Source organism: Mercurialis annua, linkage group LG3 (assembly GCF_937616625.2).
Source record: "Mercurialis annua linkage group LG3, ddMerAnnu1.2, whole genome shotgun sequence".
Taxonomy (NCBI): domain Eukaryota; kingdom Viridiplantae; phylum Streptophyta; class Magnoliopsida; order Malpighiales; family Euphorbiaceae; genus Mercurialis; species Mercurialis annua.
Genome location: NC_065572.1, coordinates 276,062 through 301,355, shown reverse-complemented (window position 1 = coordinate 301,355; position 25,294 = coordinate 276,062). Strand labels below are relative to the sequence as shown.

The 25,294-nt window shown below is 37.0% G+C and overlaps 2 protein-coding genes across 5 annotated transcripts; both read left to right on the top strand.

The window, feature by feature from the left end:
• Nucleotides 1–12,481: 12,481 nt before the first annotated feature.
• On the top strand, nucleotides 12,482–15,081 carry LOC126671548 (nudix hydrolase 13, mitochondrial-like). 4 transcript variants are annotated; one of them, XM_050365326.2, is made up of 5 exons: nucleotides 12,489–12,728; nucleotides 12,848–13,034; nucleotides 14,226–14,343; nucleotides 14,429–14,512; nucleotides 14,579–15,081. In XM_050365326.2, the coding sequence occupies exons 2-5, from the start codon at nucleotides 12,964–12,966 to the stop codon at nucleotides 14,903–14,905; spliced, it is 600 nt and encodes a 199-aa protein (XP_050221283.1). In that variant the 5' UTR covers nucleotides 12,489–12,728; nucleotides 12,848–12,963; the 3' UTR covers nucleotides 14,906–15,081. The 4 variants fall into 4 exon arrangements, with proteins under 4 accessions (XP_050221285.1, XP_050221283.1, XP_050221282.1 ...); XM_050365325.2 differs by having other exon boundaries at nucleotides 12,845–13,034; XM_050365327.2 differs by having other exon boundaries at nucleotides 12,492–13,034; nucleotides 14,579–14,728; nucleotides 14,792–15,081.
• A 7,761-nt stretch (nucleotides 15,082–22,842) lies between these two features.
• Nucleotides 22,843–23,986, top strand: LOC126672055 (ethylene-responsive transcription factor LEP-like). Its single transcript, XM_050365951.1, has one exon. It carries the CDS (start codon nucleotides 23,031–23,033, stop codon nucleotides 23,724–23,726), a length of 696 nt encoding a protein of 231 aa, XP_050221908.1. The 5' UTR covers nucleotides 22,843–23,030; the 3' UTR covers nucleotides 23,727–23,986.
• Nucleotides 23,987–25,294: the final 1,308 nt, after the last annotated feature.

Genomic DNA, 25,294 nt, shown 5'->3' with positions numbered 1-25,294 from the left:
TCCTAATTTTTATATAATTTTTACCTTTTCAGGACGGCGAGTCTTCCCTAGGGTCACGATCGAGCGCCAGACTTACTCCATTTCACGAGATAGATTCTCGCATCAGGAATGGGGTGAGGATTCTTCTGCATCTGGCGGATTTAGGCCGTTTGCGCGATATCAGCTGGGGTTCGGCGGTTCTGGCCTATTTGTACCACGAGATATGCCTCTGCGCCTCTGCTTCGGCGAACAGACAAAACATCGGGGGCTCTGTGTGGATTCTACAGCTCTGGTTTACGAGCGTCTTAGGCCATTGCGGCCCCGTTTGGCCGACTTTGGTGTCACGGGGGGTTACCTTTGGGTGACATGTACACTTTTCGTATGAAGTTATCTTTATTTTGGTTTTTCGCTACACTTGTAATATGATTTAATAATGTGTGCAGATGGGGGGGTCTCAGACAGCGGGAGCGGGGGACATGACGAGTTCCCAGATACTCAGTTTGTCACTTCAGACTTCTATTGGACGGGCTGCGTTACGACGATGTAAGTTTTAAATTTTTTTCAATTGAACTAATGTAAGGACAAATGTTAACTAACTTTTTAATTTACGTACACAGATCATTTGGCAGCCATACTCCGACGACGTTCTTCAGTCCATCCCACAGATCTACCTGACAGGGCAACATATTTGGCGTGCCCGAGCGCCACTGATCTACTATTACATCGTCGAGTGGCACCAGCCGGATAGAGTTCTGCAGCAGTTCGGCTTACAACAGCCTATTCCCCTACCTGCTATGCAAGATCGGCTCCTTCATAACATCCAGTATCAGGGGAACTACAACTTTGATGAACTGCTCTCAGATTACATCCAGATTTGGAACAACAGAGCAGCTTACGTTGTTCAGGGCTACCAGCTCCAGCGTCCACCTCACTACCATTCAGCGTATATCGAGTGGCTTCGGAGCCGCAGCCGGCGTTGGATTACCCATGAGGGCGCAACGGCCGGACAGAATATATGTATTTATTTTATTATTAAATTTCTCTTATTATTGTATACACTGACAATTTGTTTGTTTGATGTAAACAGCGCGACACTTTCGAGATGATCGCCCTTCAGAGAGAGGCGCGTGCGTCTAGGATTGGGACTGCTGCACGCAGTTCCCAATTAGCTTACGGAGAGGAGCGCCGTGACGTCACACTGCCCCCCACCAGAGCCAGCAGTTCCGTCTTACGTACTACCTCCTCTTCCTCCCCTGAACATCGATCTGGCTCACATCAGGGGAGCGCGTAGACGGCAGCCTAGAGCCCCCCAGCCTCGCGAGCGCCCGGACGACCCTATCCCCCAACCGGTCTACTACCACTTCGATCCTACAGCCACTTCAGACAGACGGGGGGAGTACTATGGGCCGACTCAGTACTACGGTTCCACCTCCACTTCAGCATCACAGCCTTCGTGGCCTGAATGGAAGAGAGAGGCATCTCATCGCGCCTAGAAATATTGCCTGTCCGCTGGCATCTGTCACAGTGCTGCACAAAGTCTCTCACATCTCTATACAATGTAGGCCAGTAAAAGCCACTTTCCAATACCCGTGCTGCTGTCCTTCCTGAAGCATAGTGACCCCCATAATCTGAAGAATGGCACTGAGTCATAATAGCCAACATTTCTTCCTCTGCGACACATCTCCGGATCATCTCATCTGCACAAACTCGGAATAGATACGGCTCATCCCACAGATAACGCTTAACATCAGAGAGAAATTTCTTGCGCTGGTGACTGCTCATGTCAGGGGGCATAATGTCAGCTGAGAGATAGTTGGCGAAGTCTGCATACCATGGATTCATCGTCTCCTTAATGAGCATAAGTGCCTCATCAGGAAACCGTTCATTGATGACTTCACCTTCTATCACCGGCTCGGGCACCTCTAACCGTGACAAGTGATCTGCCACCACATTCTCTGTCCCTTTCTTGTCTCTGATCTCCAAGTCAAACTCTTGTAAAAGCAATACCCACCGAATCAATCTAGGCTTGGCATCTTGCTTGGCAAAAAGGTATCGCAGCGCAGCATGATCAGTATAAATGATAACCTTTGAGCCAAGTAGATACTGCCTAAATTTGTCCAGTGAAAACACTACAGCTAGCATCTCCTTCTCCGTGGTAGTGTAGTTCAGCTGCGCGCCTGTTAGAGTACGACTCGCATAATAGACGACATGAAGCTTCTTGTCCTTCCTCTGCCCCAGTATGCTTCCCAACGCCTGATCGCTTGCATCGCACATGATCTCAAAAGGCAGATCCCAATCCGGACTAGATATGACTGGGGCAGTAACCAATGCTTCCTTTAACCTGAGAAAAGAAGCTAAACAAGCATCAGTAAACAAAAAAGGCGCATCCTTGACAAGTAGGTTAGTCAAAGGACGCGCTATGGAAGAAAAGTCCTTTATGAATCTGCGATAAAAACCTGCGTGCCCGAGAAAGGCACGGACTCCCTTCACTGTGACTGGAGGTGGAAGCTTCTCAATCACCTCTGTCTTTGCTCTGTCAACCTCAATACCTTCTCTAGATATCTTGTGCCCCAAAACAATGCCCTCTTCCACCATGAAGTGGCATTTTTCCCAGTTCAGCACCAGATTCGTGTCTTCGCATCTCTGCAGGACTCGATCTAAATTTCGAAGACAACGCTCAAAGGAGTCTCCAAAGACTGAAAAGTCGTCCATGAACACTTCCATGATGTCTTCGATCATGTCATTGAAGATCGACGTCATGCACCTCTGAAACGTAGCAGGCGCATTGCAAAGACCGAACGGCATGCGGCGGTAGGCGAAAGTGCCATATGGACAAGTAAAGGTAGTCTTCTCTTGGTCCTCTGGGAAGATAATGATCTGATTGTACCCAGAGTAACCATCCAGAAAACAGTAAAACGCATGTCCTGCCACTCGCTCTAGCATCTGATCAATAAAAGGAAGTGGGAAGTGATCCTTCCTAGTCTCGGCATTCAGCTTCCTGTAGTCAATGCACACTCGCCACCCAGTAACTGTGCGAGTAGAGATCTGTTCTCCCTTGTCGTTCTCTACGACTGTCATCCCGCCTTTCTTAGGCACACACTGAATTGGGCTCACCCATGAACTATCTGAAATGGGATAGATGATGCCCGCATCAAGTAGCTTCACAATCTCCTTGTGAACCACCTCCTTCATGTTAGGGTTCAGCCGTCTCTGTCTCTGCGCAGATGCCTTAGACTCATCCTCTAAATGAATCCGATGCATCACTACTGAAGGGCTGATCCCTCTGATATCTGAAATCTGCCACCCAATAGCCAAGATACGTCCCTTGACTACATCAATGACCCTCTGCTCTTGCTTCTTGGTGAGCTTGTTGCTGATGATAATAGGCAAAGTGCCATCAGCTCCCAAGAAAGCATATCGCAAGTGTGCAGGCAAAGTCTTGAGCTCCACTTTTGGTGGCTTCTCTGAGGAGGGAGGAGTGATGTGCTTGCTTTTCAACAGTGGTTCGAGGACTGGTTCCTCTAAGTACTCCTCCCTTTCATTCGGCATAGACTGCAGGATGGCATTGTTTTCTACCAGTTGTTCTTCCACTAACTCATCCACCATGTCTACCCGCATGCATTCACCTCCAGAATTGGGATGGCGTGTGATCTTTCTCATGTCAAACTCAACGCTCTCATCCCCAATTCGCAGAGTCAGCTTTCCATCATGAACATCGATAAGAGCTCTGCCAGTGTTCATGAATGGTCGCCCCAATATCATCGGGCACTCCTTGTCCGCTGCGTAGTCAAGGACAACAAAATCCACAGGGAATATGAATTTGTTGACCTTCACTAAGACATCCTCCACAATCCCATGTGGCTTTTTCAGAGAGTGATCCGCTAGCTGCAACATCATCGGCGTGGCCTGTACCTGTTGATCACCAAACATACTACGAAAAAGGGATAAGGGCATCAAATTAATACTAGCACCTAAATCGCAAAGGCAATTGACAGATTGCATGTTACCGATAGTACAAGGGATAGTGAAACTCCCTGGATCCTTCAGCTTGGTCGGTAGACTGCTCAGTATGATTGAGCTGCAGTTTTCTGTCATCGGTACTGGTCCCTCTGCATCCCAACTCCGCTTGTTGGTGATGATTTCCTTGAGAAACTTTGCATAGTGCGGCATCTCTCTCAATGCGTCTGCCAGACTGATGTTAATCTGTAGCTTCTTGAAAGTTTCAAGAAATTTGTGAAACTTCCAAGTGTCCTGCGGCTTCTTCACTCTGTGTGGGAATGGCACCTTTGGCACAAAAGGAGGTGGTGGAGGTGGTTTAGCAACTACCTTTTCGGGCTCGCCACCCTCACACTGTTCCTTTTCCGCCTCAACTGTAGCACGTCCTGCATATGGATCATCCAATGCTTTCCCACTTCTCAACTCAATAGCCTTGAGATGCTCTCTGGGGTTTTCCTCAGTAGTGGATGGTAAACCCCCCTGACTTCTGCTTTGCAGTGCTTTAGCCATCTGCTGATTCTGCACCTCAAGGTTATGAATTGTAGCAGCATGATTTTTAAATGTTTGCTGCGTCTCGGCATCCTTCTTCATCATCATCTCCATCAATTTATCAAACTTGCTGTGGAGAGACTCGCCTTGCTCTCTTTGTTGGAAGCCAGGAGGATGCTGCGGTCGGTTGTTCTGATGTTGGAAATTCCCTTGATTCTGAAAGTTCCCTTGATTCTGGTAGTTGCCCTGATTGTGTTGTGGCCTCTGTCCGCCCTGAAAGCTCGGACCTGCCTGATTGTTGGCATTACCCCCATTGTCCTTCCATGAGAAATTTGGGTGATTCCTCCATCCTGGGTTGTAAGTTGAAGCGTATGGATCATTGCCCTGTCTTTGCCCTCCCACAAAATTAACTTGTTCATTGTTAGGCTGACCCCATACAGAACATTCATTCGACATATGACCATGCTCCCCACATACCTCGCAGTTACTCTGAATGGCAGCTACACTGTTAATATTAACTCCTGCAGCCTGCCGTGTAAGAAAATCCACTTGATTTTGCAATGCTGCAGTCTTCGATTTTAAAGCCTCCATTGCAGAATCAGCAGTAACTGACATAACTCCTCTCTGCGCAGGTGCCTTCGCCCTTTCAGATGGCCAAAAACAGCCATTTACTGCCATCTCATCTAACAGATCGAATGCTTCATCCGCCGTTTTTCTCATCAGAGACCCTCCTGCGCCTGCGTCAATCGTGCTTCTCCCCAGTTCAGTTGCTCCATTGTAAAAGGTTTGTATCAGATTCTCCCGAGTGATGTTATGATGCGGAACTTGCCTCTGCATCTCCTTATAGCGCTCCCACGCTTCATGAACTGATTCCCCATCAAGTTGCTGATAGAGCATAATATCCCTCGTCAGCTTTGCAGTCTTTGCCATGGAGAAATACTTGTGCAAGAACGCTTTCGCCAGATCGGACCAAGTATTAATGCCTGCGCTAGGTAGAGCGTGAAGCCATTGTTTTGCCTTATCCCTCAGAGAAAATGGGAACAGGCGAAGCCATACCTCGTCGTCAGTCATGTTGTTCATCTTGAATGTGCTACATACTTCCAAGAAGTTTGCAAGATGTGCGTTAGGATCTTCCCTAGGCAGCCCATAGAACTGGCAGTTATCCTTCAACAGCTGAATGACACTCGTCTTGATCTCATAATGGGTAGTCGGCACAGGATGTGCAAAATAGCCATGGGTGTTGCTTCCCACATTTGGCTGAAATATTTCCATCAGTGTTTTCACTCGAGGCCCTTCATTATTCTGTCCTTGAGCATTCTGCGGATTCTGCTGATTTTGATTCTGCGGGATCACTCGATTATCACCCGCATTGTTGAATCCAGGAGGAGCATCGTTTTCGTTCTCCATGTTGAGATTCCTTTGAGTTGAGTGTGTTGCTTTTCTGACACTTCGCTCAAAGGTAGTGAGGTCTTGTTGAAACGGTTCTAACGGTAGTCCTTTGCGTCGTGTATTATGCATACACTAAGAGAAGGGTACCTGAAACAACAAAATCAACAAACCACACGCGTAAAACAAGAAAAATAAAGACTAAAACAAGCCAAGCAATCCCAACTTAGTTGTTAAAGAAAAACTTTCCCCGGCAACGGCGCCAAAAACTTGTTGGTTAAAATACGCAAGCGTACGTATGCCAACTTGTAATACAGACTGTGAAGTCCGGATATCGTACCCACAAGGAAAGTTCTAAAGACAACCAGTTGAAAGACTCGATTTGAATAGCCGAAAAGACAAATATTGGTTGTTTTGTAATTAAAAGACAGATATTGACAATTGTAATTTAAAGTAACTAAAGCTGTAATTCAAACGGTGTTTTAACAATAATGAGAAAAGCAGGGATTATTAATCTTTGTTATGCTGTTTATTTAATTTGGGTTATGAATTATATTGTTCTGATATGGTTCGGACTAATCGGAAGCACCTTAAATTCTCTCTCGAGCAATTGCAGGCAAAAACATAAAACTAATGAATAATAGGTTAATTACTCACTCTCGCACAATGATTAACCTAATTACTGATTAATTGAATGATTATGAAGTGAATCCTAAGAACACGTATTTGTTAATTCACTCTCGCACAATTAACTCCTACGTTCTTAACTATGTTGGTCTATTCCAATTTTACTCTCTCGAGCTAAAATTAGAACAATTGGCAAAGACTAAGTGATCAGTTCAGGCTAGGCATTAAGTACAATAATCAAGAACATATCAAGAACAAAAACCCATAATTCCGATTTAACTAAACAGACATAATTTGATTAATAATCCCCAACGATGGGTTTAGCTACACATAATAATAAAAATACTAAAAACAATCATTAAAGAATTCATGCTAAGATTGAATAAAATACTGAATATGAAATTGATAATAATCGTACCTTGTTCGACAATAAACTAATGATAATCGGTAACAAAATAATGAAGAAACGATGAATTCAATAATCGACTGATAATAAAACTCTAATCTAGGGTTTATGTTTTTAATTAAAAATTAAGCGAACCCCATTACAATGAATAAGTCTCCTATTTATACGGCTCCCAATATTGCTGATGTAGTTAGGATGAGCGGTGATGAAATCCCAGAAATACCCTCGAAACTTGTTTAGAAATTGCTGACGAACAGGGGCATTTTTGTCCGATTAAAACCAATCCTGCGCGTAGTGTGCGTTCGCACATAAGGGAGTGTGCGAACGCACACTCTTCTTTTTCTTGGGAGTGTGCGAACGCACACTCCCTTTCCTTCATGGGGTGTGCGAACGCACACCCCTTGCCTTGGCCAATTTCTTTTTCCCTTTTCTTTCCATCAGCTCCTGTAACTCAAGAATCAGCTCGTGAAGAGCTCGCACACTACCCTTGCGTTCGCATACTTGTCAATTCTGCCTTGGAAAAACTTCATTCTTGGCCCTTCCACTATGCTCTCGTGTCCTCTTTAATCCTTGACTTCTAAGTTTCACCAAAAATGCCCTGATTCTCGCCATAATTGCATATTTCACCTGAAACGCTCGAAATAATAATAAGACAATAAAACACCAATAAGACTGATCAAAATATGCAATTATCGAGTCAAAACCACACCTAAAAGGAGGAGTATTTCTACTCCTATCAGCCTCAGACCTCTTTCCCACAGGTTTCATGTCATTTATTAATTATTTTATTGCTTTTTTAACTCGTATTTAAATATATAATCTAAATGTTGCATTTTCTACTTTGTGTTTCAAGGACCCCAGGTATCATCGTATCAGGTCCCGCCTTCGTCGATGCCGTTTTTTGAGCCGTCCTACGGACAGACAGCATATACGACTCCTCTGGGCACGCTGCCGTCTCAGTTCCAGCAGGCCACACCACCGGCGTCTCAGTTTCGGCAGGCCACACCACCGCCGTTTGCTGCATTAGATCAGTATTACCGTCCAGCGCTATCTACAGATGATCAGCAGCTCACTTCTTTCGATCAGTGTTACCGTCCCACGCTGCCTCCGGATGATCAGCCGTCGACGTCACATTCGCGACCATCTTCTTCTCACCAGGCTCAGGATCCATCACAGCTACATTTTACACTGTCAGAGTCCTGGTTATTTGGTCCGGAGATCGGTTCAGAGGCGTACGAGGAGCTTTTATCACGACCGGATATCATACCTCCGTCTTTTAGACTCCTACCGCCCACACAGGAGGGGACCGGTACTGCACCACCAGCAGCAGACGTTGAGCTTTCAGCTCAAGACGAGGACGACGACAGCGAGGGCCCTCTGGTACCCAGACAGTTTTACTCGATTACCGACAGCTCGCGGCACCGACGGGAGACTCACGGTTTGAGGATACAGAGACCGAGGACTCGTAGATATCAAGATTAGATTTCATATTTTTGTTCATTTATCGATTTTTGTATTTTAGTAGATGTTGTATGTTTACTCTATTCTGTATATTATAATCGTTTGTTAAAATTGTTATTTTTTTTATAAGTGTCTGTTCAAATCATTAGTTAAATAAAACAAATATTTAAATCGTCTGTTAAGATTTTTATTTATTTATAAGCGTTTGTTAAAATCAGTAGTTAAATCAAACAAGCATTTAAATCGTTTCTTAATATATCGTTTGATAAAATTATTTTAAATTGTTTTTAGTTTATAGTGTTTATTAAAATAATTAAAATAATATTTATTTATTTTTAAATTAAAATTCAGCAATGATTGGGCACTAAAATGCCCAATCATTGCAGCCCCAATGATTGGGGAGACAAAACTGTCTCCCTAATCATTGGGGAGAAGCACGTTCCGCATTCCCAGAATGCGGAACGTGCTTAAGCAGCTAATTAACGAGGTTAATGAGCTGCTTAACCTGTTCCGCATTCTAGAAATGCGGAACGTGCTTAAGCAGCTAATTAACGAGGTTAATGAGCTGCTTAACCTGTTCCGCATTCTAGAAATGCGGAACCCCATCTGTTCCGCATTCCTAGAATACGGAACAGGTGGGACCAGGCACTCTTTCGGAATTAATTCCGAAAGAGGCACTGATCTGGAATTTTGGGTGCCTTTGAGGCACCCAAATATCAAAAACCCAGCGGCAGTTCGGACCTACAGCTGGGGATCGGCGACACTGGCTTACTTATATCACGAGCTTTGCCTATGTTCGTTGCGGTCTCAGAATCGCCACATCATGGGCGGAGCGTTGTGGATACTGCAGCTGTGGGCATTGGACCGGCTTAGAGTTATTGCTCCCGCTCTAGCCGATCCCACTATTTCACCACATCTACCATTGGGCGACAGGTGTGTTTTAATATCTGTTAGTTTTATTCTATTGTTTAATACTTGTTAGTTTCATTCTATTTCATAAAATGTGACTGTTAACGTGTTGCTGTTCTTGAATAACAGATGGGGAGGCCGGAGAAACGCCAGCCATTCGGGTCGACACTCGCTACCTGACATCCGTGTTCGGCTTGACACGTCTCGCTACGAAGATGTAAGAAATTATATTTCGTTTTTTTTCCTCGTATTTTAAATAGTTTATTATGAGAATATTTTAATACTAAATAGCTTATATTTTATAAATGCAGTTTATCTGGCAGCCGTACACTGAGGATATGCTGGACACTCTCCCAGAGTATTGTTTGGATGGGCGCGCTTTTTGGCGAGCCAGAATTCCACTGATCTATTTTCATATTGTGGAGTGGCACCAGGCAGACAGAGTTCTGCAGCAGTTCAGATTGCAACAGGGTATTCTAGACGTCTCACTTCAGGATCACTCACTACACACCCTTACCTTGAAGAGCAACTCATCTTGGATCCAGACACACTCTTACTACATTCGTGTGTGGGACGATAGACTCCCGTATGTTATTTTAAGACAGCCCCTTTGGGATCCACCGCATTACCATTCTGAGTATATGGATTGGTTTCGATATATCACGCGTCGCTGGATCACACGACAGGGCGCTGAGCTCGGAGCACAGGTATTTTCTTAAATAATATGTTTTTTTAAATAATTTATCAATTTCAAATTTCGGGTTACTGTCTTACTTTTTTTAACGTATTATATCTTTATTTACAGGCCGATTTTGTGGAGCGTGTACGTAGGGATGCTCCTGTTGACACTGAGCTTCGGCGGTTTGCAGCCAGCACACAGAGAGACACTAGAGAGGACTGCCGTGATGTTACATCGCCCCCCTATCGAGCCTTCTATACCACCGTATCGACTATCAGTCATACCTGACGCACCGATAGATCCGACTACGCTGCGACATCGACGACGAGAGCGGCGTCATCCCCCTGCACCACCTCAGCGTTCGACCGATCATATGCCTCCCCCAGTGGTTTTTCATCCTTTTAGGGGACACTACTATTACGCTGGGTCCAGCTCTGTACCGCCTCCCTTTTCATCGGGTCCTTCTTCATCTGGCCAGTTTTACGGGGATTCGGCACATCACTATTTTCAGGGATCATGTTTATATCCAGTGCCACCAGGACCTTCTTCACCTTTTGTTCCACCGCCGCCTGTTTATGTACAGCCAACGGTGGCTCCTTTTCAGGTTCAGTGGGATCAGCCTACGCAGGGTACACAGGACTTTCCAGCTTCACAGGGACTTCCAGATACACCTGGGACCACATACTTTCTGTCATACGGTAGTAGTTGGTTAGGCCTAGACAGCATGGAGGCTATGATGTTCCGTCAACAAGAAGAGTTTGTCACCCCGCCACCAGCCACGACGAGTACAACCATTCCCGAGGACCAGCAGGGTGACGACGGGGACGAGGACGACGACGATGCAGGAGGGGGAGATGGTGATGGTCGCCCAAATCGACGTTACCTCACCATCAGTACAGGCCGTCGGGCGAACCGTAAAAGAAACAACTTGCGCTCGAACCTCCCGGTGACTAGCAGATATGACGATAGGACCCCTCGGTAATTTTATTTGTACTTTGAACATTATCTGCTGTAGTAATATTTTTTTTATTTGTAATATTTTTTTTATTAAATATGTTATTGTTATGAAGTACATATTATATTTGCATATTTGTTAATATAATTGTCTTGTAATATTTTATAAATTTATTTTTATAGAATGTAAAACAATTAATTTATTCAAACGTTTTTAATTCAAAAAATTGAACAATTAAGATGTAAAATTTTTAACCCATAAAATTTTTTTATCCATAACTTTTTTTAAATAATTAGAAAAATTTAAACAAAAATCAATGATTGGGTTAAAAAATTCAAATGATTGGGATTGGGAGAATTTTCCCAATCAGAAAAACCTGATTTTAGGGGCTAAAACTAGAAATAATTAATGAAAAGAAGATAAACATATTATTAACCCACAATTTAATGGTCTTATGCAATCTTTAGAAATGAAGTGAGGGATAGTCATATCATATGCTAGGTTTAATTGTGTAATTAGTAGTAGTTAGCCATATGAGAGTTTAGAAATATGAGCCGAATTTTAACAGGCTGAAACAGATTTAAGTAGGCTTAACACTTTAAAATGTAAATTTGAGTTCGTTCCAATCCAATTCGGGTTTAATATTTGCTATTTGAATCCGACTAGTTTTATATTCAATCGGAATTTGAGTAAGACTCACATTTTATAAATTTAAATCTCTTTAAATTTGGATTGAACGTTACATAAAAATTTAGCGTCCAACTTAGACCTAAATATATCAGATTTGGACGGGCCGGATGGATAGCTAACATATGGATCACATCTCAATCAGATATTCCAGATATGTTTGAGTAGAAATTAATATTATTTTCCCATTTGGTGAGTATAAATCCAAAGAATGGATTAATGAAAGTGAGATGGTCGGCAGATTAGCTATGTGCTTACGTGTACATGCAATTGTATATGTAATTTTAGTTCCATCTATCAGATCTAATTGCATTTTGTCCTTTTATATGTATTGAACTAACTATTATTTCAACATCTAAATTAATCTAATCATTTATTTTTCAATCTAACAATCAATAATTTCATTACCGAAGAAAAATGTTGGCATGGATCAATCTTTGGTTAGAAAATGAACTTACCAATAGAGTTGGGTCCAAGTAGTAAGCGGCTTGATATCGTTTAATTAAGGTCTTGGGTTCGAGTCTTGTGAATGCAAAAAATCTCCACTGATAGACTCACCCACCATGCCAGGTGCGTGACGCGGGTCAGATTCGGATTAGTTAAGGCGAAGTCTTAAAAACCGGATGCGCTTACCAAAAAAAGAAAAAAAAATGGTGAACTTGTCTTTTGACTTGTAACGTATAGTAAATCACAAAAACATAAAGATGGAGATGCGGACTGTATAAATTTTTATGACCAAGTTAATGGGCAGAAAGAAACATCACATTAACAAAAATTCTTATCTATATTGGATTTATATATGCCACAATACATTTGTTTTTGAGTATTTTGCACTTGGCAATAAATTTTTAATAAGTATTTTATTGCTTCAACTATATACATGTAGCATCCAAATTGACAATTTTCAAAGATTTAAAGCATTGGTCAAATTGAAATAGATTTACAACATTTTAAAGGTTTAGATAGGTAAAAAGAAAAAATTAGGCTTTTTACACCATTATGCTTACTTTTGATTTAGCTGACATGGATAAGAGTGTTCCATGATAAATATGTGATAGTCATAGAGTTAGTTTTAAGAAAGATGAGATCGATGTTGATGTGGTCATATGATATGAGGAAAACAAATTAAGAGTTTGAGCGATGTTTCTGAGAAGGTGGCATTTCTGAGTTACGAAATCACATAAAAACCTTGTTTGAGTTGCCATTATTGACTATGCGTCCTTAGAGAACATTTCATAGCGTTGAGTTTTGATTGAATCTGTATGTGCAGCAGCAGGTCGTCGTCGGTGTCAACGTCTCTCATTTCTACGTATTTCATGCATAATGAGACGGTTGGCTATAAATAAATGAAAAGGGTTTCTATTTCTAGCTACTGATCAACTGCGAAGCATGTCGTCCTTGTTAGCTCGAACAGGCAGACACAGACAGCGTTACCAGGGCCATCTTAGGCTTGTTGCTGGGTATGTATGTCTATATTTCTCTTCCCATTATACTCTCGCTTCAGCAATAACAAATTACAAGTAAACATTCAGTTTCCGTTAACACGACTGTTTGATCGATCGATTTTATAATTTGCAATTGCATTTGCTTATACTCTTTGTTAAGTTATAAGTTATAGCGAAAAATTAGAAATCAATTGAGCTTGTCGGTTGAGGGGTACTGTTTTCCCAGATCATACTCTAGGATCCCCTCTGCCTTCCATCAACCACATCCGACACTTTTGTATTTTCTTTGTTCAGTTTCCAAATTATACTATGAATTTATTATATCCAAACGATTTCTTAGCTTCACACATGTCTTATACTTATCATATATACTCAAAAATTTCTCCTAACTTGCCCACTTCATTAAATGAAAGTCATGATTAATTTTTTAGACCTTCAAAATTTGCATATAAAGCACAAAAAGATATTCATATATCTAAATATTTTAATTTGGTGTAACCCGATTCTTTAAAAAAAAAATAGTTTGAGTACAATTGATTTTGTAATTTTAAGAGTAGGAGAATAATAAATAATTCGGTAACCATTTATATTGTGGTATTCTTAATAAGAAATTTATAATTTGTATTAAGTAAAAAAAATTAATTATTTATTATATTTAAAATAAAGTTAAATTTAAACAAATCTTTTTTATATGATACCGTTTTTAAAGCTATTTAAATTCCATTGCAAAAAATATTACATAGTATTATTGTGACAAAGATGCTAATGTAACACTCAAGTAACATTTATGAAAAATGTTGGTATAAACTTTGTGCGACGATTTTTTAATATTAAGTAATATTTGTCCAGTGTCACAATAGACCTTTTTTGTTGTAGTGACTCTTGAGTTTTTGATGAAAGAATATTTATATTTCTAAAGTCTTATTTAGTATAACTCGAACTCTTAAATTATAAAAAATGGTAGAAATCAGCTCTTCATAATAAATTCATTATATTTTTGTTAAAAAAATTGGCGAATTTGATCCGATTTTACAAGAATAGGGGTTAAGAATTAAAAATATAAATAGTTTTAATAAAAAGTTAAAGAGTGTATATGGATCTTTTGCCATATTAGTTATTAGCATCAGTACCGTAGTAATTTTAGTGCGGCAATGCCTCTGTAGCTGTTTGCTGAAAAGTGGTGGTGCTATTTCGCTTATAATATAGGTGCATTCCGTACAAAATTGAGAAGAAGAATATTGAGGATGGAAATTGCAAAGTGGAGGAGAGTATATTAGTGCTCATGATTTCGACACCAAAACGTGAGGATCTCGTGTTTCCAAAGGTACACATTAATTATTTAGAAATTGGGTGCGGAAATGAATAGAAAAGCGAGTATGAATTAGTTTTTGATATAATTAAAATGAAAGGGAGGGTGGGAAGATGACGAGTCCCTGGAAGAAGCAGCAAGCCGTGAGGCCATGGAAGAAGCTGGAGTGCAAGGAATACTGGCTGTACGTACGTCTCTGATTCTTCTTATTATGTAGCAATGTATAATATGTAAATGTTATTACTAACAGGAGAATCCACTGGGAGCTTGGGAATTTCGAAGCAAGAGCAGCGAGAAGAGCAGCAGCTTGATCGGAGGCTGTAGAGGCTATATGTTTGCGCTGGAGGTCACGCAAGAGCTTCACTGCTGGCCAGGACAGTCTAATTACAGTAGAAAATGGGTCAGTTGTTTTGATAATTATGGGTTTGGGTTCCAGTTTCCTGATTTGAATATTGCATTGCAGCTCACCACAGAGGAAGCGTTTAAACTCTGCCGCTACGACTGGATGAAAGAAGCTCTTCAAAATTTGCTGGACAAGCTGGGAGCTAGTGGGAGCAGAGGATCAAATGTTTGGTGACCATCTCCATGTATCAACTACTGTACAGCAATTCAACCAAACCAATCGCTCATCATTCTTTTGTAGACCCTAGCTACCTTAATTACTATATACTCTGCATTTGTGATCTGTTTCCGGTGACAAATGAGCATGTCCATTCTTTACGACCACAACAAAATTCATTTCTTCCTCGCCAATGCAGATGGAATCATTAGCGGAACCCAAACTTAATTCAAGCCAACAAGTGATTTTTTTTTTTAATTTGTAGAATTTTTAATAGTTAAAATAAATCCCAAATTTTCAAGTATCTTCCAATTTTAAGCCCAACTTTCACATTTAATAAAAATTTCAGCCCAAAAAAGACAGTGTTAAGTTTTCCATACATGCTACGTCATCATTTAACTGAAAAACAAACGGTGTTAAGTTTTTGGTGTGATCTGAGCCAGTTTGGACAACGTCAGGGGGCAAAGTGAGCAACCTCCGACCTTAGGGTCTTATTAATTCTTTCGCTCTGACCTCAAGGGCTAAAATGAGCCTTTTGCCTAGAAAAATAAGAGGCTACATATTTTTCCAATTATCAGACTCTAACATTTTTATAAAACGATTAACGAATTATAAAAAGTTACAAAATGATTACCGAACTATAATTTTAAATAAACGGTTATCAGCTTGTTGAACATAACAATATAAAATCAAAAAATTACCGCTAAATAAAAACATAATGACAGTAATAAAAAAAATTACCAAGTAAAAATACACAAATAATAACAATAAAAATTACTGCCAAAAATTTTCAATTAGTACCAAATACAAATAATATTAACGTCAAAAGTTTAAAAATAGTTATAAAGAAATTATTGATTTTAAGTGTAATGGTGCCAAAAGAACTATTTTTTTTTACTATTTGAAAATTTATCCAAATCTTTCAAAGTTATAAATCTACCTCAATCTGATCAATGAGTTGGAAATTTATCAAATTTTTCAATATCTGAACAATGTATCATCCAATTGGCAATTCTTATTTTTCTTTTTGAATTATACATTCAATTATCACGTAGGTACAATTAAATAAAATTTAAAAAATTAAATATATTTTTAGTGATTTTTTCAAATTTTTGGATAGATTTATAAAATTTGAAAAGGTTTAGATGAAATTCTAAAATTCTTTTTTTTTTGTCTTTTTGGCACCATTGGATTTAATTTTATGCAAAATGAATCATAAATCAATTACTATAAAATAAAAAATTCATAAAAACAATAATTAAAAGAAATTTTAAAAAATAAATAAGCTACTACTTACTTATTCTATCATTATTATTACTGCATATAATTTAATTATTCAATATTCTATTTTTATTTTTTTCAACATTCTCTTCCCAAGCCCTAACAAGACCTTAATAAGGGAGGTGACTTTGCTTTTGGCTAAAATCACCTCCTCATCCTAAAAAGTTCTTAATCTTACAATAAATATATGATGTTATTATCATATTTTATTAGTTGTAGCAATTTTTTTTCGGTTTTATCTACGGTCTATCTTATATGTGTTTCATGTTGGATTCTTTTCAAATACAAATCTTTGCAAGACATTATTCGATATTTTGCGCTTTTGAGATCGACCAAAATAATGTATCATCGAAATCCATATTTTTTTCATTCCCTTATGAAAGATTAATTTACACATCAAATTTTTACAACTTGATGCTGTTTTCTAAATTTGTTATAAATATAAGTTTTTTTTTATATAATTTTTAGATATGTAAGTTTATGCTCACTTGAACATTTTTGTTTCTAAATCTAGTTTTGTGAAGTTTTTTTTTGGTAAGCTCATCCGGTTTTCAAGGCTTCGCCATGACTAATCCGGATCTGACCCGCGTCGCGCACCTGGCATGGTGGGTGAGTCTGCCAGTGAATTTTTCCGCATTCACAAGGACTCGAACCCGAGACCTTACTTAAGCAATATCAAGCCGCTTACCACTTGAACCAACCTCATTGCTTGAATTTTTTTTTATTGGGTGACACTATGTTATCAAGTAGCTTTGAATTCTTGTAATTTCTACCCAAACTTGTTGTTAGAATTAGGTCAAATGTCCTAAAAAAATCTCGACCTTCTAGCCTTTTTTTATTTTACATACGGTGTAATCGCCAATTATACTCGAATCTACATCTTTCACTTTCAATTGTACAACAAGTACTAAATTGATCTCTTTTTCATTTGAAAAAAAAAAGTTCCAATAAGTAATTTATTTCGAATTATTTAAATGAAAAGAAATTAAATTAAGTCATTTGTAAGCGTTTTTTTTAACTAATGAAAAAGAATCTAATTTATGAGATTAGGTACAATTAAAATTTAAAGGTTCAGATTTGGGTACAACTGGCGATTTTACAACGTTGAGGTGAAATTAAAAAGAGGCTAAAATGTCGAGATTTTTGAAAATTAAGCTTTAGAATTAAAACTTTTTAGTTGACTTTTTCAGCTATAAATGAATTTTATTTAAATATTACTATTATATTTAAATTAAGGGTAACAATTTTTAAAGTTGCAGTTGTAAAATAGATGGAAAATTAATTAAGTTTTCAAATTATTCATTACCGACTAATAAAATATTCTTTTTATAGTGAAGTGTTTTGTTGATAGTAGGAAAAGGAGAAACTTGAACTAGAATTTTCGAGTGAAATATACTTTTTGCTATCAATATTACATGAGTTATTTTTTTTTTCAAGTTGGCCTAATACCATAAAAATCTCCGATTTTATAATATCTTTTTATCCCATCCTGACAATTTTACTCGATTTCACATTTATCATTTCAATTATATCCTGAAATATTAAATTGACAGTCTTTAATTAAAAAAAAATCAAAAATATTGTCCATTTATAGTATATATTAATTGTACAGGTTTAAAAATTTATTTAAATTTTAATTAAATTAATAAAGAATTTAGATTAGTTTTAATTTGATTATGGATTTTAGTTAGTTTTTAAAAATAAAGAACTTATTTGTATCTTTTTAATGTAAATAAATTTAATTCTATCTTTAAACATGGTTAATTGAATGATTTCATTATTTAAGTAAAAAATTGACAAAAATTGAAAAATTGAGGTATAATTGAAACGATAAAATGCGAAATACGGTAAATTTGACAAGTTTTCAACGTCAGGGTAGGATCGAAAAGAGGCTATAAGGTAGAGTTTTTTTTTAAGTCATTAAGTCTTTTTAGTTTATTATTTGTAATTGTGACAATATCCTTTTCCATACATGTATGCTGTTGAATTTTAAAAAATATTTATATTTTTGTTTATTGATCTAACTTGTGTCTCTGGTTTTATTTTGTTTCCTAAAATAAGTTTGTGCCGCAAGAGATGACACTGATTTAGTAAATGAAGTAGCAATGGATGAATTGAGAATTGAGAAGCTGGAATAATTAAAAAGACTTTCATCGTTAATTTCTACATCAACAGCATAATTTTTATTTATCTAAATATGTAAGAAACGATTGTATTTGGATCATGGAAATAACAAGAAGCAAAACAGATGTAATGTTGAGTTGAGGTAGTAGGTCAAATATAGATAGCAAAGAATTAGAAAACATATATAGGTATAATTTTTTTGGCTCAAGAGAATATCGCTCGAGTGGCTCTAGCTAGCTAGGTTAGGTTTGCCCCGATCGAGGACCATATATACTACTTGGACTTTCATAACATTTTGTAAAGCTCTATTTTTGTCGCAAGTGATGCACATTTATAAAACTTATTTGGTTGCACATGGCAAACATACTATATTGTTTTTCATTAAGAGATCAACTTTGGTAATGCATTGCATACTCCCCGTTTATACACTCAAAATATATTTATATATGATTCCTTACTAAAAGTATATCATGTTTTACTTTAAGAAAATAATTTGTTTCATTTGTTTTTGAATACCACCACATAGCTTATATCGTAGTAGTACGGTATCATATATGTCAAGTAAAATACGTTTTGCATATGTGAACATGTAATATTACATCATATCATTTTAAATAAATTATTGATATATTTAATAAAATAACTAAACGAGGTATACTGACAACTAAATAAATATATTTTACTTTTATATAATTATCTTACTCTATATGTTTTAATCCCCCTATCCTAGGCCTAGCTAGCTAATTGTTAAACACATTTAGATTTGTGACTTTGACCATCAAATTTCCCTTTCTTAATGTTTTAAGTATTAGAGTTGCAAGCTGATAATGCATGTTTTAATTTTGAAAGTTAGGTAGCATTAGATGATGCCAAAACTAATACAGTAAATTTATGAGTATGGAATGCCCAAATAGGCAAACTATAATATGCAAATTGCAAATGTTCAATCCAATTTTTTTAACCCTGAGTCACAAAGTTAATAAAAATAATTACTCCGTAATGACCTTTAGAGAATGCTAGATTCACAATTGGTTAAGAATGATTTACATATGTGTAAATGTCGTATTTTGTTCTAGCCATTACGTTTCTCCTCTAAAGTCTTTGCAGCATGCAAGTGGGAACAATGCTCAGGCTTTTGAACCTTACAATCTTATCTCCATAAACATTTACTCTGACTACAAAGGAGCACTGAATGATTAATTTTTTTTCTTATTCTTCAATTATGCAATTCTGTTTAATTAAACAGAGAATAGTTATAAATTTTATAAAGTTTATGTTATTAAATATTAGAGACTGCTTTGATCGAGAAAGGCGCTCCCACAGCACATGCAACCCAATGAGTGAGGCCTTAATTCTCATAATCTGGAGTTGAATACCGAATTTAATCGGAAAAGTGGCTTCCATGGAGTTTGAAAGCAACCCATTAATATTAATTATAGCATTCTAAACGATGAATCGTGGAACATTGGACGCACATGGCTGAGGTTATTATACTCATTTTGTGTTCCACGTCCTCCATATACATTATTAGTACTTTCTCCATTTTTTTTTAATTGTCATTTTAAACAAATATATTTTTCCATCAATAGTTATCCTTTTAAAAATTTAAGATAACATTAGCTATTATCTTCCAAATTTATTCCTTGCCTAATAAATGACTCTATAACTCAACTTACAAAAACATTTACTATATAATAAGGTTATTTGAATATTTACTCCATAATTTAAAACAAAAACTCCACTTTCTTAATAGCTTAAAACCTTAAAAAAATCTCACCTTACATTTTTTTTTCCGTTTATACCCTGATTTTGTAAAAACGCCATTTGTATCCAATTTTGAGTTTTTATATTTCGTCTCTACCCAAAAGTATTAAATTGTACTCTTTTCATTTAAAAAAGAGTTTAAAACAATTTTTTATTTTTAACTTATATATTAATTAGATATTAATGTTATTAAAATAATATAAATATACTATCTTCTTCAAAAAATTAAAAATAATAATGATAATTTTTTTAAATTTTTTTAAAAAATATTTCCGAATTTATTTTTAATTTTTTTAATTTTTTTTAAAAAATATTTCTGACAAAAAAATTAAAAATAGTAATATTTTTTTTAATTTTATAAAATTAAAAAAATTAATTAATTATTTGGATGTATTTAATTATTTTGTAAGTTTAAGAATTTATTTGTATTTTTAAAAACAGAAAAAAGTTTGTTTAAATTCTTTTTCAAATAAAAATAGTATAATTTAATGCTTTTGGGTAGGGATAAAATATAAAAATCCAAAATTGAATACAAATTTATTTTTACAAGGTTAGAGTATAAACGAAAAAAAAAATATAAGATGGGATTTTTTTAAGAAATTAAATCTTTTTAATATGACAATTTTAGTTAAATGGACAACTAAAAAAATTGGTGGGAGTACTATATAGCATAGGGTAACATGAGCTTTTTGTATGCGTGCATGTAGATATATATAATTAATTTATGGTCTCAATTAATTTGTATAAGAAAAAAGTTAAGGTGGGTTAGAGAAGAATCATGTGCCGATCAATCTTATGATGTTATTGTAGGGATGATTGATTGGCACTGACAATTGAATAATGATGTGCATAATAAGTTGATTTTGATGAGGTGATCATGTCTTGAGCAATTAATCATAAGTGTATGAGGTATTAAGGCATGCAATATTCTCATAATATTATCCATCATCAGACGATGGAGTTTGTTCATTAGTACTACTCCCTCCGTCCCAATAGAGTTGTCCACTTTATCTTTATCACATAGTTTAAGAAAAGTAATTATTACTTATGGGTTTTATAAAATTTTCCTTACTTTTCTTTTCATACCCCTATTTAATATAGGGTCCACTAGCAAGTTACTCAATAGTAAATTTTAAAGAGGGTTAATAAAGAAAAATTGAGTGTAAAAGGTAGTTACTTTTTGAAAGTGGACAAGAGTTTTGGGACAAAAATATTTCTCAAAGTGGACAACTCTATTGGGACGGAGGGAGTACAATTTATGACTAATCATGAGGAGTATGTTAATGATAATCTCACATTGCTTAGAAGAATAAATATAAATGAGTTTATAAGTGTAAAGGTTCAACCACCTATTAACTAGTTCTAGTTATTAGGTCTTGGTTGAACCTAAACACTCTCATAAGCATGTGGGTGAATTATTACATTCTCACCAATTTATAATTAATTACTCCCACCAATATTTCTAATATGGTATCAAAGCGGGTCTGGCTCGGGTTCTTAATTTGCCGGTTGTCCGTCTGGATGTCCAGTCCCAGCGGCCCGGTCCGGTATTGCCGCTGCGTATTAAATCAAAAATTTCAGTGGGTCTGGCCCGGATTCTTAATTTGTCGGTTGTCCGTCTGGATGTTCATTCCCAGCGGCCCGGTCCGGTGTTGCCGCTGCTTGTTAAATCAAAAATTTCAGTTTCAGGGGGAGTTAATTTCAAGTGATAACCGGATGTCCAGTCCCGGTTGCACTTGAGGGGGAGTGTTAAAGATAATCCCACATTGCTTAGAAGAACAAATATAAATGAGTTTATAAGAGTAAAGGTTCAACCACCTATTAACTAGTTCTAGTTATTAGGTCATGGTTGAACCTAAACACTCTCATAAACATGTGGGTGAATTATTACATTCTCACCAATTTATAATTAATTACTCCCACCAATATTTCTAATAGAACAACATTATTCACATTGTTTAAGATAGTACATTAATTATAAATGTCTTATAAATTACAAAGAAAATTTCGGATGAAATCGGTTATAACCAAACTTTTCAAATATACTAATTTAACCAATTTTCAACAACTAAATTTCAATTTTAGTCTTGTCACTCATTCTTTTCAAAAACAATACCACATTTTTATTTTATTTTCATTTCTAATCAAACCTAATCTTTTTTATTTGTAAAATCAAATGTAGGATATATATTACGAAATTGTAATAATTAAAACAAATAAAAAAAATGAATAACTGATTAAAATTAAAATGTACTTATCAAAAATTGGCTAAAATTGATGATCTTAAACGTTCTGGTTAGAATTGACCTCATCCAAAAAAAAATTGGTATTTTATCGACATGAAGTTTAAATATAATAAATAATTACTTTAGTTTATACCCTCTTGTCATATAAAATACTTCAGCTTTTACAAAAAAAGCTAATAATAATAAAAGAAAATAAAAAATAAAAGATCTAGTTAAAAATATAAAAGAGATTGTCAATTAATTGAGAATACATGCATGCCAATTCAGTTGAAATTAAAATACTAGTACTGCTATAAATGCTTGGAATTTGGATGTTTCTTTACAGTGAGGCAGTAACAAATTTCTATGCCATTAAGAAGCCTTTAGTAAAAAAGAGCACTCTACTTAATATTGAATAAATTGCACAACCACTTACGTGTTCAGTAGTGAGAGGGAGTTAATTTTAAGTTCATATCATACACAGACAGACACATCAGCATACCAGTACATAACTGTAATGCAGATACTATATAATACTACTACTAGTTTGGAAATACAAATGCTAATCCAAATATATAACATACCTAAGAACAAGAGATATGATTAAGGTAGGGTCGAAAGGAAAACGCTACACTCCTCTGGGCTATATATATATTTCATGCAACCATTGTTTGAACAAGCAACTTACTCTCATCTGTTTTACTTAGTTTGATCCTTTGCTTGATTACTTAGCCTACCAATTAAATAACATGGACACAAAAACCAACTCATCTTCGCCTTCAAAGACCAAAAGAAAACTGCCAGACCAAAGCCAAGAGCCACAAGTGAGGTTCCTGGGAGTTAGAAGGAGACCATGGGGCCGCTATGCTGCGGAGATTAGAGACCCCTCAACTAAAGAGAGGCATTGGCTGGGCACTTTTGACACCGCTGAGGAGGCTGCCTTGGCCTACGATCGTGCTGCCCGTTCCATGCGTGGCTTGAAGGCTCGCACAAACTTTGTGTACTCTGATATGCCTGCTACCTCCTCTGTCACCTCCATTCTCTCCCCCGATGAATCCCTCTCTGCTTTCTTCCCTCATTTCAGTGCACCCTCCTCATTCATTCCTCATGATGCCAACTTACCAGGAGGGTCTGCAGCTTCATCTTTCCAATTCGAGCCTTCTACCGCTCCTGTAGTTGCTGTTGGCAGGCCTTCTGATGATATTCAGCTTCCTCCCCTACCTCCTGATGTCACTACTTCTACTAATTATGGCACAGACTTGGATCATCATTTCTGGAACGACACCCCTTTTTATGGGTTTTCTCAACAGCCTGCAGATTATTGCCTTGACCCTTCAGCAACAGGATCCTTTTTGAATTTTCATTCTAACGACCACCCATCTTCTGATGCTGCAATCACAGACGGGATTGATTTCAGCTCATCGTCATCTTCCTTTTTCTTTTGACTAAAATACAGCATTGCCTGCCTAAGCACGCCTATATCTATCTATATATTATATATATAAATAACGTTTTTGTTTTTTGGGCGAATGTGGCTCCTCGTGGTGCCATTTTCATTTGTTTTGGTTTGTGAGCGAGTTAGTGTAGACAGTCATAACGGTTTTTGGATTGTCCTCAACAAGAAAGAGGAGATGCAACAGTGTGCTATGGTCTTCTTATGTGTTACTATAATTTTGTACATGCAACTGCAAGTGCATGCCTTTTTTTTTTCCCTTTACGAATTCTAAATATAAATATATTAGCATTCCGAAATAATGATATCATAAAAGAATCTGAAATTTAGCATTCCACAATAAAATTCAACTGGATAATGAAATTCAAGTGCTGGGATCAATGTGTCAAAAATATGGTTGGTACGACTAAGAAAATAACAAGGTCGTCATGTGAATATTATTATCTAGATTCTGAAAATGCCTGGAAATTTCCTATGTCAAAGCGCATCCCGGAATTACGAGAAAATGAGCTAAGCTCCCATTTTACACTCCAGAATTGCTCAAGGCCGCCTATGTAATTAATTAGCCATCATTTTCAATATATAGTCACAACTACTTTACCCTTTCAATCTCAAGATATATGCTGTACGCGTATAAATAGTACCTTTGACTATATATCATATGGCCCCAGAGTGTGCAAAGCTAAAGCAACAATTAAAAATCAAGATTAATTTCAGTCCCCTACCTCTCTATTTCCACCATCCCAAAACCACACATCTGCTACTCTTAACATCATCTCAAGCTCCTCTTAGGTTTCAATTTTCTGCTCTGCTCGACACAGTCAATTTCTTAGCCTGAAACTGAAACAGGGAATTCGTGTCTGCTATTTCCGCGAATATTTAGGCTGCAGATTTCAGGCAAGCCACCTGATTATTATTTTTGTTCTTTATTTCACCATTAAATGTGTTTTAGTCTATTTCTGCATATTGACTTTGCTTTTTAAGTCATCCTTCAGAGGCCACTTGAATTATCCCATTTGTTGGGCATCTCACAAAGTTCAATTTTTTTAATGCAATAAATGATTGTGCAAATTATAAATCAAAGATATCAAGAAGCAAATTTAACTTTAACCAAATCTATTAATCATCTGAAATTTACTCTTCCATCTAGTAAGTTCAACCAACATATTTACCTCGTAAAAAATATGGCATAGCTGAAGACTGTCCCCAAATCTTGCACACAGGGTGAGAAACATACTCCAAGCTGTTTGATCAGTTTTTTCTCTCACCTGTGCTGAGACGAGATTGCAGCTATGAATTGTATATATTGTCAGCTTCAGGTTCAATGCTCACAAATAAGATATTGAGACCTAAAGAGTAACTGAAACAAGTTTCAGTTTGCTTCCAAAATATCAGCGACTTTCAATGGATGTTGGAATTGAGGACGTAGGAGTAGCTGTATTGCAGGAAATGTGGAATAAGGTCACATTCCAGGCAATGGACCTTGTTAGCGAAACAAGGGATGTAGTTCTTAATAAGGACAGCTTTCAACAATTTTCCAGGACTCTCTCTGAGCTAAGC